The 15,495-nt window shown below is 35.5% G+C and overlaps 1 protein-coding gene across 1 annotated transcript in view; it reads left to right on the forward strand.

The window, feature by feature from the left end:
- Positions 1–13,001: 13,001 nt before the first annotated feature.
- The window catches only part of LOC106868905 (uncharacterized), a 695,008-nt gene continuing 692,514 nt past the window's right edge, over positions 13,002–15,495 (forward strand). The window contains exon 1 of the mRNA XM_052974592.1: positions 13,002–14,865. Coding sequence (XP_052830552.1) covers positions 13,945–14,865 — 921 coding nt within the window. The 5' untranslated portion in view covers positions 13,002–13,944. The remainder of the gene's footprint in view (positions 14,866–15,495) is intronic.

The following is a 15,495-nucleotide window of genomic DNA, read 5'->3' on the forward strand; positions in this document are numbered from 1 at the left end:
ATATAGGGAAAAGAACCAAGGTTCCTGAACTCATCGATGAAAATCCACTGGCACATATAGAAAAATTAATTATTATTCTATATATATATATATATAATGACAAGGACTCAGGTAGAATCCGGTACTTGAAAAGACATGCACCAGGTAAGGTTGGATAAAGTTGTGCCCACCGCTTATGGTTGATGAATATCAAATAGGATATTCCATTTGTGTACACAAAGAAAACCGAGCCTATAAGTATTTAGCGCTTAGGGGCTGGTCCAAAGCATACGTACGTTTTTGGTATACTCCAGGGTGTCCGACGTGTCATAAATCCCTATGGTGTATTATAATCAATTGAATAATAACAGACGATGGATAATTGTCAGCTCATTACAACTGTTTCTTACGTATTTTTTAATAGAAGTGGGAGAACATTACTCCATTACAAAAAACCGTAACCATCAGATGAAACGTAATTTTACAAACAAAAGAATATCCCAAAAATACAGCAGGGATGTGGTTGAAGTCAGTTGAGGCTTATTTTGAAGTCACAATGGGGACAATGACGATTCTGATTTTGCCTGAGATTGGACAAATATGTCTGTTGATTGCAGGGTATAGTTCTTTTATTGTTCTGCTTTTTTAACTCAATTTGTTAAAATATATTATGACACATTTTACGCTACTCACATCTATCTAGGCAATGACTTTCCTTAGAGATTAAATCAACCTATGTAGTAACCCTCAACAGACTTCAGCCACGTCCCTGCTGTATTCTTGGGATCTTCTTTTGCTTTTGAAATTGATGATTACAGTGTTTTGCAATGAAGTAACGTTCTCATTCTTTTATCTAAAAAATGCGTTCGAAACAGCTGTAATGAGCTGGTGAAATGCTTCTACATTGATTGTAAACGACCCTTGATTAGGAATAGCTATTAGCAGTGAAAGCTTATTCTAGGCCTTGGAATGTGGGTAGATGGCAGTGGTTAGAAATGACAACAATTTCGTACTCTCCCTTTGGCGTAATCTTTCTCTTGCAATACCCATGGATTGATAGAATGACAACATTGTATATCTTGGAAAGATCTGATAATTCCGAACGAGGAGACGAGAGTTAATTAGAACCCATTAATGTTTAACTTTAACCCCCCCCCCCCAAAAAAAAAAGATAATATTGCTCTCAATAAAATTCTTAAGAGACCATTTGTGAGTGACCGGTGGGTCCTGCCCCAAGAGAATACGATATACTGAAGACAATCATGGTGGTGTTTATCTACGACTGTCTCCACCTCGTTTGAAATTCTGGAAGTTATGGCGACAGGTTGATATTCAGTAAGGTCAATGAGGTTTCTCTTCTTTTGAGTAGAGCACGTTGCTGCATTTTTCTGCAGACTGGAGAAGATACTCGTCGTATAAATATTGCTTTCATCGTTAATTTTCTATTTTTATGGGAATTTTTGTAAAGTATAAATGTTGTTCATTGTTAATCTTGCTAGTTTTGTTTCGTGTATGAACATTGCAATTGCGCCTTCTGAGCGAAAGGTGAATTGGTTGAAAAGTACCGTTCTTATACGAACAATATAACATTAAGTTTACAACTTTCACACTTGCTGTCCAATTGATATATTACATTAGACATTAGTATCTTATTCGTGGGCAAACACACGCATGCCTAATTATTTGTTCGGTTCTTAATTTAGTACACATGACTAACAAGCTCGCTTGCTATGCTGCGCTGAGGAAACATAGAATTGATTTACTTCTTACAAGAAATTGCATGAATACGGTTAATGATCACTAATCAACGAACTAATATATATGGAACTTTCACTTTAATCTTTAGTTATTTCAAAAACAAGTAAATTTAAATGATAGAATGTATAATCATGCAACTAACCTGCACTACCTGAAATGACTGGCCTTGTGCCAAAATTTGCAACTATTATCTTAATACAATATATTGGGATATAATTATCAGGTTTGTAAGGGTGACATAGATGATAACACTTTGAGCAATAATTAACTTCTTTCCTTAATGGTCAAGTTCAAATCCTGGTAGTCCTCTTCGATCCTTCATTTTATCCCACGCTGTTCTGCAGGAAGTATTTGCTATACTCAGGTCAATAGACTACACTTGCTCCAATACTTCAGCTATGCATGTGGTTGAGGGAACAAATTATATTAGGTTTATACAGGGTCAAGGGATATACCAAACCCAACTCAAAGCCTAAGCAGAGACGACTGCAGCAAAACTTTTCGAAAAATATATAGGATATATATGACGTCTCATAATTATTTGCTGTGATGTATTTTATCTTTTACGATATTTTTAATAATGTCTTCATCAATTCTATAGTTTTCATTTAATACACTTTATGAGTGATTTGTGTATTTTTTATAGGCGTGATGTCTGAGGCATGTGTTGCTTTGTATTTTTTCTTGCATTGTTCTCTGAATTAGTCTAATTTATTGTTCGAATTTCCGTTGTTGAATAGCGTTGATTTTATTCAGTGAACTTCGTTATCAACGGCTTCATTAAATGCTCTTCTAAATAGAAATTTTATAATTGACATTTTGTATATATATATCAATGTTTGTTGTATCTATGCTGCTATTTACATTTATCTGTGTCACTCGGACGTGACACAGTGGACTCAAATGTGGTATGTATATTGTCATCTATTTGAATATTTATATATAAAAATGGAGTCATTGAATTCCATAGAATTTTTATTTGTACTGTTCTGGATAGAATTTTAAAACAGAGTTGTTTACTAAGTCTTTCTATAATTTCTTGTCGTCTTCCGATGTGTCCATTATCGCCTAGATATATTTTTTGTATTGTACTTGGAATAAATTTGTTCTGGTTGTCACGATGGATGCTACGAACGTGTCCTCTAAAGGAGTTAAACCATCTTTTTGCTAATATAATTTGCCAGCTGGATAGCAAAGGAGTACTTCTCTTCAACAGCATTAATAATTTCTTCAGTATATTAGCTGGCATCTTGGATAGTTACATACGTTATCTAATATGATTCATATTATTTTTCTTATTAGGACGTTGGTAATCAAGTTTTCTACATCTAAAGTGTACAGGTTGTCTTCCTCAGTTATTTGTTCCTCGACCTCTAGGAATTATTTGATTGACTATATATTGTACTAGTCACCTGTACTATATGATAAATTTTATCTCACAATTTAACGATCATATATGGTTGATGTATTTAACTAAAATATTGATTTCAAACTGTGACACAAAGCCACCAATATTGGGTGAGGGGCAAGTCGATTGCATCGGCACCAGTACTCAGCTGGTATTTATTTTATCGATCCCGAAAGGATGAAAGGTAACGCCGACCTCGTTGGATTTGAACTCACAGCATTTAGACAGACGAAATGTCACTGAGCATTTTTGCTGGACGGACTAGCGTTTCTGCAATCACTCTGTCTTGTATTTAACTAAAATATTATGGATTTATAAGGTTTGTTTTTCACATCATTACTGTTCCCTAGGTATGTGCTGGGAAGTGAAATCTTTTTCATAGATGGAAAATAAGTGGCTTTCATGTGTGCAATTTATTGCTTTAACTAGGTTATTTTAACTTTCAATTGGGCAGCATTATCTTTCTGAAATAGTTATAAATTTGTTTTCATCTCTGAGTGAAATGTTAATCTTTGCACTATATTCATGTTTATCCATGATTATGAATATATTACTCTTGTCAGGCTTACATATTTTATTGTTGTCACTATTTCTAAATTGTGAAATGTTTTCTTTCTAAAATTTCGTGTTGAGTATGTAGTTATTATTATCTCTTATATATATCAGTTTTATTACATTCACCTTCAATTTTATCTTCGATATATAACGTTTTATCTCTTAGATTTTCTTACAGTTGTTTGATTTTAACTCTTCTGTATTTATCATAGTTCAGATGTAAGGAAATATTGGCACGTAGACTGAGGAATATAATTTGGTGTGGACTGACTTATATGTTGTCAAAATTTGAGCAATATATCTTCTTGTCTGGGTAAAGAGATTCTTACTTTGAGTAATTTGCTTAAGTGTATTCCTGTCTCTGTACCTAATTCGTCATTAAAAGAGCTGTTTTTTATGTTATTAAGAGCTAAGTTTCTTTTGTTTAATCAACGCCACTACTTTACATATATCTCTCTTTTATGATCTGCTTATATGATTTTTACCTTCTTAGCTACTGTATGCATTTGCCTTTTGATCAACTTCTGAAATTCTGACGCACAATTTTCACTGTTTTATTGTTTATATTTGTATAGAAGAACACCTTCTTATTAGACATTCTCTGTTGAGTACAATCTCTATTGAATACACGACTGTCTGGTTTAATAGATTTGATGCAAACCTTTCATATATTTGTATACTTAGCACTTGTTTGTCTTGCAGTCTAAATTAATTTACAAGAAGTTGACCGTGCTTAGAATGATGGGTAATAGGCTAAAACTCGTGGCAGAGAACATGGATTTTGTTTGATTATTTAAGTTGGATACACTCGGGTGCGAATAGATACGATGGCATGATGATTTCGGATTATCAAGGCAATGTCAGTTAATACGAACGTTAATGCTGCTAGTACCTCATACAAGAACTGAATAGAACCAGATTAATTTCTTCGCCCTAATTCTCTTGGAGATAGGTGTAGGAACATCTATGTACACAAACTTCTGTCTAAATCCTTTCCTTGTAATAGAATCTAGCGCTGTCGAATTTTATTTATTATTTTTTTTGAGGATAAATTCCGCAAGGCATACTTTGTATATTCCCACACAATGTATACAGTCTTTCATGTTCAGAGACAGAGAAAAACTGCATTTCTATATTTTATATAAAGGCTATGAAATGGCCTACTCAGTATAATCTAGATCATTCTCGACAAGGCATCCTTCTTACTCGTTCTCGATTTTGCTTCCTTGAGAAACAGCATATGTTGCAATAGATTGCTGTGTCTCTTCACAAAACTACCGAACTTTCTTGCCACAACTATTAACGGAGATCTCTGTTTGCTGCTTTTAAGATATTATCTTTTAACACTCGTTCAGAAATAATGTTGTAAATTTTGCTGCACCTTTTAATTTACCTGCAATTTCAAAAAGAAAGCGAGGGTAACAGATCTCATTTATTGCGCCAGAGTTGCATCCTCACCAGTATCCAACAAGAAATCACTATCATGCCTAACGGGTTTATAGGAAAGAGCTGTATACAAAAGCTGTGGCTGCTTCATCACATATACCATAACATACCGAAAGATCGGATGGAATCTTTTGCGTTTGTTAAACATTTTAATGCAGTTTTCCATCAAAATATACATACATAAACACGCACACACACCCGCGCGCGCACACACACACACACACACACATACATGCACACACAAACGGTATATAACAATGAGCAAAAGTGCTCCAGTATACCGCTCGTAACGACGAGAGATTATGAAACATCCACGCTTACTTGATGAGGTCAAATAAGATCGAATAGACCCGAAGTTGTCTGCTCGTTGTCAAGCACTCATTCATAAATTGAGAATTACGCGCATCTTGAATTTTTTTTTTTTTTTTTTTTTTTTTTTTTTTTTTTTTTTTTTTTAGTTAGAGAGTGAGGAATTTTTCGAAACCAAATGTCATATACTGCTGAGATAAATTTGTTATGAAGTCTCTTGTACTGTGATAGTCTTCTAAATCTTAGAACCGAGTTGGAAATAAGTCTAAAGCATATCATTAAGGCGGCGAGCTGGCAGAGACGTTAGTACGTCGGGCGAAATGTTTCATCTGTCTTTACGTTCTGAGTTCAAATTCCGCCGAGATCGACTTTGCCTTTCATCCATTCGGGGTCGATAAATTAAGTACCAGTTGCAGACTGGGATCGACCTAATCGACTGGCCCCCTCCCCCAAAATTTCGGGCCTTGTACCTTGAGTAGGAAAGAATATGCCTGCCTCATTTTTGATTGCAATTCCAATTCTAACATACAAACAAACAGAAACACCTACATTCTCTCCTTTCTCTCTTCACACACACACACACACACACACATGTATATATACTTAGATGCATGCATACACACACAAGTATTTCACAACATAGTAACCAGCGATTTATTACACAAATGCAATTTTCCACCTAACCGCTACGTTATCACAAACATATATAAACCCTGACTTCCATTATATCATCTACGCTGATATGAATTCTTAATGGAACGAAATAATGAGAAACCTTGGAAGTGTCATGCATATACATAAGTATATGTTACAATCCGGTGTGAGTTTAATATGTATGTGTGCAAGTTATACAGTGGGTAAACATTATCTGAAAGCTTTGTGGTTAGGAAGCTCATCTTGCAACCGAGTGGGTTCAAGTTCAGTTCCACATCACGGCACCTAGCAAGTGCCTTCTACTATAGCCCAGGATCGACTAATGTCTTGGGAGTGAGTTTGGCATACGTAAACAGTATGGAACCCTTTGGCTGCTGGGTAGGAAATTGGCTACCAACCACATGATTCGGGGTTCACTCCCACTACGTAGAATCTTGAGCAAATGTCTTCTACTATAGCCTTGAGCCGACCAAAGCTTTGTGAGTGGATATGGTAGACGGAAACTGAAAGAAGCCCGTCGTATATATATATATATATATATATATATATATATATATATGTGTGTGTGTGTGTGTGTGTGTGTGTGTGCGCGCGTTTGTTTCTGTGTTTGTCCCCCTACCATCACTTGACAACCGATGTTGGTGTGTTTACGTCCCCGTAACTTACCGGTTCGGCATAAGAGACCGATAGAATAAGTACCAGGCTTACAAAGAATAAGTGCAGGGGTCGATTTCTTCGACTAAAAGGCGGTGCTCCAGCATGGCCGCAGTCAAAATAATTGAAACAAGCAAAAGAATAAAAGAATATATTTATATATACGTGGGTGGGGGGTGCGCGCGCGCGTTGAGGTTGTGGGGATTATAAAATCCGGCCGTTTCCCCAGATAGCACTCGGTGGCTATCTGAAGTTGTATAATGTTTGTATAAAGGAAAATTTCTCCCGCGGAAACTCAGGTTTCGAACAAACAGTAAAACCGTAAGTTTTACTTCCGTTGTAGAGAACAAAAATAATATGTGAAGAGCAGAGTTTATGGTATAACGTTTACAAGCTTTACAATTGTTTCAACGCCTCACAGGTGATCGATCACGCATCGTATCTATAAACACGAATGCTAACGACAATTTAGTCATGCGTATCATGTAATGTATAATGCAGAATAACAGTAGGAGTTATTTTACCGGAATCGTATGCACTACTTTGTCACAGCGGTTCCGAAGAAATGACTTCTGGTAATATTATGAAATATACCAGCTGCAGAATATTCGTTCACCTATTGTTAATTTACCCATTATTCGAACTTCAGCTGAGAAAAGATCAAGGTCAATGGTGAAAGCAAAGGGTAGCCATTTTGAATTTTAAATATATTTAATATATTGTCAATTAACATATCACCTTCTGTGACCTCTTCATCAGCACTCTATCCCACGTGTCTCCTCTTGTTCTACTTATTCTGTTTTGGCTTTCACTTTTTATATTGTGAAAATCTGAATAATGGGCAAATCTTTATGGTGCACCTTGCACATTGCATAATAAGCATTGTTATTATTATTATTATTATTATTATTATTATTATTGTTATTATTGTTATTATTATTATTATTATTATTATTATGCAAGGCGTGAAGCTGGCAGAATCATGCCTAGCAGTTCGGTAAAAGACACAGATAAAAAAATTACCAGGCTTAAAATATGTTCTGGGAACGATTTGTTCAATTAAATGCTTTAAGGTGGTGCCCCAGATAGATAGGGAGACGGCCAAATAGATAGACAGAGAGACATACAGATAGATAAACAAACAGATAGATAGATCTACAGACAGACAAACAAATAGATAGATAGATAGATAGATAGATAGATAGATAGATAGATAGATAGATAGATAGATAGATAGATAGATAGATAGATAGGCAGGCAGATAGATAGACTGCCTATGTAGAAAACTAGGATAGAAAAATGGTGGGGTGATAGAAAAAGGTGATGTAAACAGCAGAAAAGTTAAGAAATGGAAAGAAGAAATGTTGTAATGGACAGATGAAAATCAGTGAAATATTATACGCGAGGGAGGTTTGGATTGAGGTGGCTAGCATGGTTGGTAAGGTTGTGTAGGATTAGCAAGGGTACTGTTGATAAGAGAGTGGCGGGAGAGGGAATGTTTATAATGAATGTGTCAGTTTGTGATTCCGTGTCGTTAATGTGTGCGTGTGTATGTGTGTTTGTGTGTGTGTGTATGTGGGTGTGCTTGAAAGGAAATTAGGGGAACGTGTCTAGGAAAGAGAGAGAGAGACAGAGAGACAAACAGAGAGACAGACAGACAGACCTATAGTGAGAGAGAGACGGAAAGAGTAACGACGAACCTGTAGATCACGCAGACATACAAGCACATGCACACACCCACCATACACACATACAAACACGCACACACACAAATGCTCACAGATACACATTCACACACACACACAAACACACACACAAACACATGTATATTGAAAGACAGAGTAAGTGATATATATATATATATATATATATATGCAGGAACATATGAAAGAGATTGATAGATAGATAGATAGATAGATAGATAGATAGATAGATAGATAGATAGATAGAGGGTGGATGGACAGGTGAACAAAGATACACTGGCATGCGCAAATAGGAAGTACAGAAGCACATACACGTACACGTACATACATACATACAGACAGACAGACAGACAAACAGATATATATATGAGTATACATATACACACATATATATACATAAATATCTAGAGAAAAGGGGGGAGGAAGAAAAACGGGAGTGAGTGAGAGATAACGCAAGAGAAATGTCAGAATGAGTTAGAGAGAGTGAGAGAAAAGGAGAAAAGAAGAGAGTGTGTGTTACAGAGAGAGAGAGAGAGAGAGAGAGAGAGGTGGGGAAGAGAAAGAATAATGTAAAGGGAGTTGGTTATAGAATAGAGAGAGAGAGCAGGAAGATGCTGGTTGAGTGGAGTTCGACGTGTTAAGATGGAGTCAAGAGCGAAGCCGGGCTTTATAAAACCGTCGTCAACTGCGGTTCTGATGACAACAACAACAACAACAACGACGACAAAGACAACAACATCACCACCGACACCACCACCACTGCGACTATCAGCACGACCGCCACCACCACCACCACCAACAACAACAACAACAACAACAGCAATAATACCGATGAAGGTGATGATGCTGATGATGACAATAAAGAAGATATTTACTAAAACAACATCTCTACCAACAACAGCATCAACAACAACAATGCCGGATATAGAACAAGCAACAACTATAAGCGAAACAACGGCGCTATCACCAATAACAACAACAGCAGCAGTAACAACGTTAACGGCGGCGGCGGCGGCGGCGGTAGCGGCGGTAGCGGCGGCGGCGGCGGCGGCAGCGGCAGAGCTACTCTCGAGAAATGTTATAGCTGAAACGATGACGATAATCGGAAGAATGAAAGAAAAGAGAGCCTTCCTCGAGATGGGAAATAGGCGGGCGCGATCCTGTTTACCTCGTTCTCTCGGCCGCGGGGCACGGTGTGTGTCCGTGTGTCCGTGCATTGGCGGAAACAAATAAGCAGTGCATCCAGATATTATATACGGGGTCGATTAAAGAAGAAGAAGAAAAAAAAGAAGAGAAAGAGAGAGACAGAGAGACACAGAGAGAGAGAGAGAGAGAGAGAGAGAGAGAGAGAGAGAGAGAGAGAGAGAGAATATATGAACAGACAAGCTTATTCATAGACATGTGTATATGTAGTTTTGCCGTGTAGAGAATACACACACACACACACACAAACAACACCCACACATGCATTATATATACATAATACATACATACATGCATACATACATTATATATATACACACACACACAGACACACACACACACACACATACATATATATATATATATATATATATATATATATACATACATACATATTCATACATTCATATCGTATATATACATATGATATGTGTGTGTATATGCATGTATGCGTATATAGATGTGGATACAGTAATGAATATGTATTACCGGAAACTTTAATAGACGGTTAACATAAATTATATATATATATATATATATATATATATATATACCGGAGTAAGCACATAAAACGTGCAACAAGGTGGAAAAAAGAGTACTCAAATACCAGGTTATATTTCTGCTGCTTTTAAATAAAGTATATATATATATATATATATATATATATATATATATATATATGTATGTATGTATGTATGTATGTATATATATATATGTGTATGTATATATGTATGTATGTATTGTATTTGTGTATACACATACACAGACATACAGGTCGTTATATAATACATACATACACTCACACACTCACGTACAAACACAAATAGCATGTCTGTGTAAACTAAATTTTTTTTCTTTCCTTTACCGATTATTACTAACTTTGGGAAAACTAAAAACGAAAATAACAATGGCCTGAAGTGCGTTGAACCATAACATTGGGTATATAAATGATATCGAAACAATATAATATCAGTTGTATCCTTGTAATAATAAAGGATGAAATATATCGGAAATTTCTAACAGCTCAAAACATTAAAACAACTGCCCGATTATATATGTATACATGTGTGTGCGTGTGTGTGTATACATATATATATATGTGTGTGTGTGTGTGTGTGTATATATATATATGTGTATATATATATATATATATATATATATATATATATATATATATATATATATATATATATATATATATATATATGCATATAAAAGTATATATATATATGTATATATATCTATATCTATCAATCTATCTATCTATCTATATATATATATATATATATATTATGTATATATATATATGTGTGTGTGTAATTTATGTATGTATGTAGGTGTATGTCTGTATTTATGTATGCTTGTGTGTATATATGTATATATATATTGAGAGAATAAAATATTGAACGAACTGTCCCAAATACCGAAAAAATAAAAATAGAAAGATGTAATGCTTTTTCCTGATTAGTTTAGCCGTAGAAGCCTTTCTTTCTCTGTACTTCAGGACTTTGTGGAGTCTGGATGATGAAGAATAAACTAAACAAAAACAAAAAGAACTCAACGAGAAAAGAGAAGAAAAAAAGAAGTACACACACACACATATACACGCACTCGTATATGTATATATATATCGTATTGCAGTTTTCGTCATACCTTTCTCCTCTGCATGTCATTACAATTAAAAATAATGAAATTGTATGTGAAAAAAATATACACTCTGAAGTAAAAATTATTGTTGTTCGTCTGAAAGTTTCGTTGAGATTTCTTCCTTGCTTTTTGTTGTTGTTCCTTTTTCTTGTCTATTTATATATTCATTCATTTATGTGATTATTTGTTTAAAATTTATTCTACCAGTTGTTGAATTTAATGATTTGATATTTCCAGGGTACATTGTATTCTGTCTTTTTTTATTTTTTTCTTGATACTCATAATTGAAACCTTGAAAATTGTTATCGTACCGTTAAACATATATTACTAGATAGAATTTTGATAAACGTGTGAGATATATATATATATATATATATATATTTATATATATATATATATATATATTTATATATATATATATATATATATATATATATATATATATATATATATATTTATATATATATATATATATGCGTGTGTGTATGGATGTGTGTGTATGTATGTGTGTGCGTGTGTGTATTTATAAATGAGTGTATGTATGTATGTATGTATGGAGAGAGTAAGAGAAAGATTTAAATTTAATCATAACGGTTCTTGCTACTTCCACTACCACCACTACTACTACTACTACTACTACTACTACTACTACTACTACTACTACTACTGCTATTACTACTACTACTACTACCACTACTACTACTGCAGCTGCTGCTGCTGCTTCTACTACTACTAGTTCTACGACCACTACTGCTACTACTATAACTGCTATGATAAAGTTGATTTTTATTCCCTCAATTTTGAGGTTTAGCGCCACCGAATTTACTTTCCATCTCCGCGCCGTTATCTACTCCCATCGTTTCGTCTTCCGTTCTTTCATTTGAAACTTTTTCATCCAATTATTATAATCATCGTTATAATCATAATGGTAATTACAAATATCATTAGTAATGATTTATATCCTAACAACATTGTATATTACTACATAAAAAGTTTTATGATTAAACATAGTAGACTTTTGTCGTAGAAAACGCAGACAAAGTAATAAAAGTACTTGTTGACATCGCATTACATATGTGTGTATAGATGCACATACATACCTTTGTATGTATGTATGTAGGTATGTAAGTAAATATATGGGGGGGGGAGGTCCGTATGCATACGTAAGCATTTGTAAGCAGCGTGGCTTTGTATGCAGAGGAAACTCTTAAATATTTTCAATTTTTACAGGGTTTTTTTTTGTTCGGTTGTATAAGAAAGAGAAATAGAGAAAGAGTGAGAGAGAGGGAGAAAAAAAGTCAGTGAGAGAAAGTGAGAAAGTGAAAGAGAGACAGAGAGAAAAGCAAAGAGAAGTGTGATATAGTCTTGTGTTGAGTTTGTGTTCGCAAAAACACGTCTTAAAGAATATATATCATACATATTTTACATGCATACATACAAACACGTATACATATACATATAAATGTTAATGATATATATATATATATATATACCTATGTGTGTGTGGACATGCATACCATTAAATAAATAGATAGATAGATAGATAGATAGATAGACAGATAGATAGATAAATAGATAGATAGATAGATAGATAGATAGATAGATAGATAGATAGATAGATAGATAGATAGATAGACAGATAGATAGATAAATAGATAGATAGATAGATAGATAGATAGATAGATAGATAGATAGATAGATAGATAGATAGATAGATTTGGTAAATGTAGTGCAGAGAATGGAATATTTTTGCCTGAGTCAGAGGAGAAGTAATTTGTGTGTGTGTGCATCTCTGTGAGTGAGTGTGTGAGCGTGAGGGAGAGAGTGAGTGAGTAAGTGAGTGCGAGAGACAGAGAGAGAGAGAGAGAGAGAGATATGTATACTGAGATAGACAGAGACAGAGACAGAAGAAGTGATGGAGGAGGCAGGGGAGTGGTGGCAGGGCAAGAAGGGGAAACTATAAATAGAGTGACTAGAGAAATAACAGAAGGAGGTCACCGTATATATCTTGGGAATTTTGTTCTTACGCTTTTCTTTCCCTTTTTTTGTCTTTTTCCATTTCTTCTACTTTCTTCCCCATTTTTTTTTTCTTTCCCACTTGGTTCGTATGGACTTCAAAGAGAGGGAAGCGTATTTTGATCCCGTGATCTGTGGTGTAAAGCAAAGCGGCTAAGGGCATATCTTCCGACTTCCTTTCCACTAGTAACTCCAAGTGCAACTATGAGTGGCACTTGGAGTGGCGGCTGGAGTGATACTTAGAGTAGAAAGGTGAAGTTGAAGGAGGAGAGCTTTAGTCATCATCATCTCTCCCCGTTTGTTTTCTTTTTTGATTTGTTTCAAATCTTTTGTCTCTCTTTCTCTCTCTTTATTTCTTTGTATTTCTGTTTATTGAAAATTTGTTTATTATTACTAGTACCATTATTATTACTAGTACCATTATTATAATTATAATTATTATTGTTATTACTATTATTATTATTACGGTTTGTTTTCCTCTTCTTCTGAGTGGATATATATATATATTTACATACATATATATATATACTTTATTTCTTATTCGAAATGCGTTAATAGTAAGAAGAAAACAAACAAACTATACTACAATTTATAACCAACAGTCATACTAAAATGACTGGAAACGGTGGACCTCAAGGGAAAAACCCCACAACGGAATATATCATGTCACGGAGGAAAAAGAGATTAAAACGACTATTAAATCGCTATGAGTTTGATAATGTTGAACTGGAAAAGTTATACAAGAGATATATATACAAACTACAGCAAACCAGTATCGGTTATATGTTAGCCGTGTTTATATTATTAACAATCTGCTTGGCAGCCCTCAATTTTTTCTACCTCCTTTATCCGACCATTCGGAGCATCTATTTGTTATTACAATGCCTTTTCTTCATTGCTGTTTTCGTCTTCATCAATACCCGCTATATGGAAGAAACGTATTTCATACCCCTCTGTTACGTCCTTATGTTTTTCCTCGTTATTTTTGCCACGATGTCTTTCCCCATTCCATTCGGCGATCGACCCCCTCTCGAAAGCCAAACCGACTTCAACAACAAAGACAGAGGACACAGTAACACAATTTATAAACAGCATCTAACCAACCATGACCATCAATACAACAACCGCAACGAGCAAAGCGGCACCGAAAACCCTTCCATACTGAAGCCCTCTTTTCCGTCCGGTTTTACATCTGACAAAGCGGCCGGAAAGTACCGGGTCGGTCTCGAGGACGAAGCGGTCACCAATGTTGTCAACAACGACGCCGTTGCCGGTTCGACCCCTACTCCCGGTAACACTCGTTTAATCCTACAGAACAGTTACTACCCGGATAGTAGGTATTTGTCGCTACCAATCCAAGGAGTATGGGAGGTCGCGTTCGTTGTGTTCATGGTCTATACACTGATGCCCATGCAGAGGATGGTTTCGGTAATGTTGGGAATTCTATTACCCAGTGGTCATCTAATCGTGGCAGGTCTGCTCAGTTCGGAAACTACCGCTAGTGACAGCATACAGCTATCACTATGGAGACAGGTCAGTCCGCCCTTTCTTTTCGTATATTTCTTATGTATTACATGTGTATGTATAACTATGAGTGCATGTATCCCTATAGAGGACCCACGAGAAGAAGAGTTGTGTGTTTCACCTGGAGACAGGTCAGTCCGCCCTTTCTTTTCGTATATTTCTTATGTATTACATGTGTATGTATAACTATGAGTGCATGTATCCCTATACAGGACCCACGAGAAGAAGAGGTGTGTGTTTTACCTGGAGACAGGTCCTGTCACCCTTTCAATTTGTATATTTCTTATGTATTACAAGTGCATGTATAGCTACCATGGGCCCAATGTAAGGCCCACACGAGGTAGGTTTGTGTATCTCAGCTTTAGAGACCGGTTCGAGGCCCGGAGGGCGATGAGCATCATCGTGAATATCTGCCGGCTATTCTCTGAAAGGAAAAAGAAGAAGAAAAAAAAAGAAAGAAAATATATAAATAAAAACAACTAAGAATCCTTGAATTGCAAGGGGACTCAACCCTCACCTTCCCGGGCTTCCGGGACACAAAAGTAGTCTTGTTCAAACTTCCAGTTTCTCATACACACACACACACACACACATGCGCACGAACACACATATATATACAGGTGTATGTGTGTACATCCC

This window comes from Octopus bimaculoides, chromosome 18 (assembly GCF_001194135.2).
Source record: "Octopus bimaculoides isolate UCB-OBI-ISO-001 chromosome 18, ASM119413v2, whole genome shotgun sequence".
Taxonomy (NCBI): domain Eukaryota; kingdom Metazoa; phylum Mollusca; class Cephalopoda; order Octopoda; family Octopodidae; genus Octopus; species Octopus bimaculoides.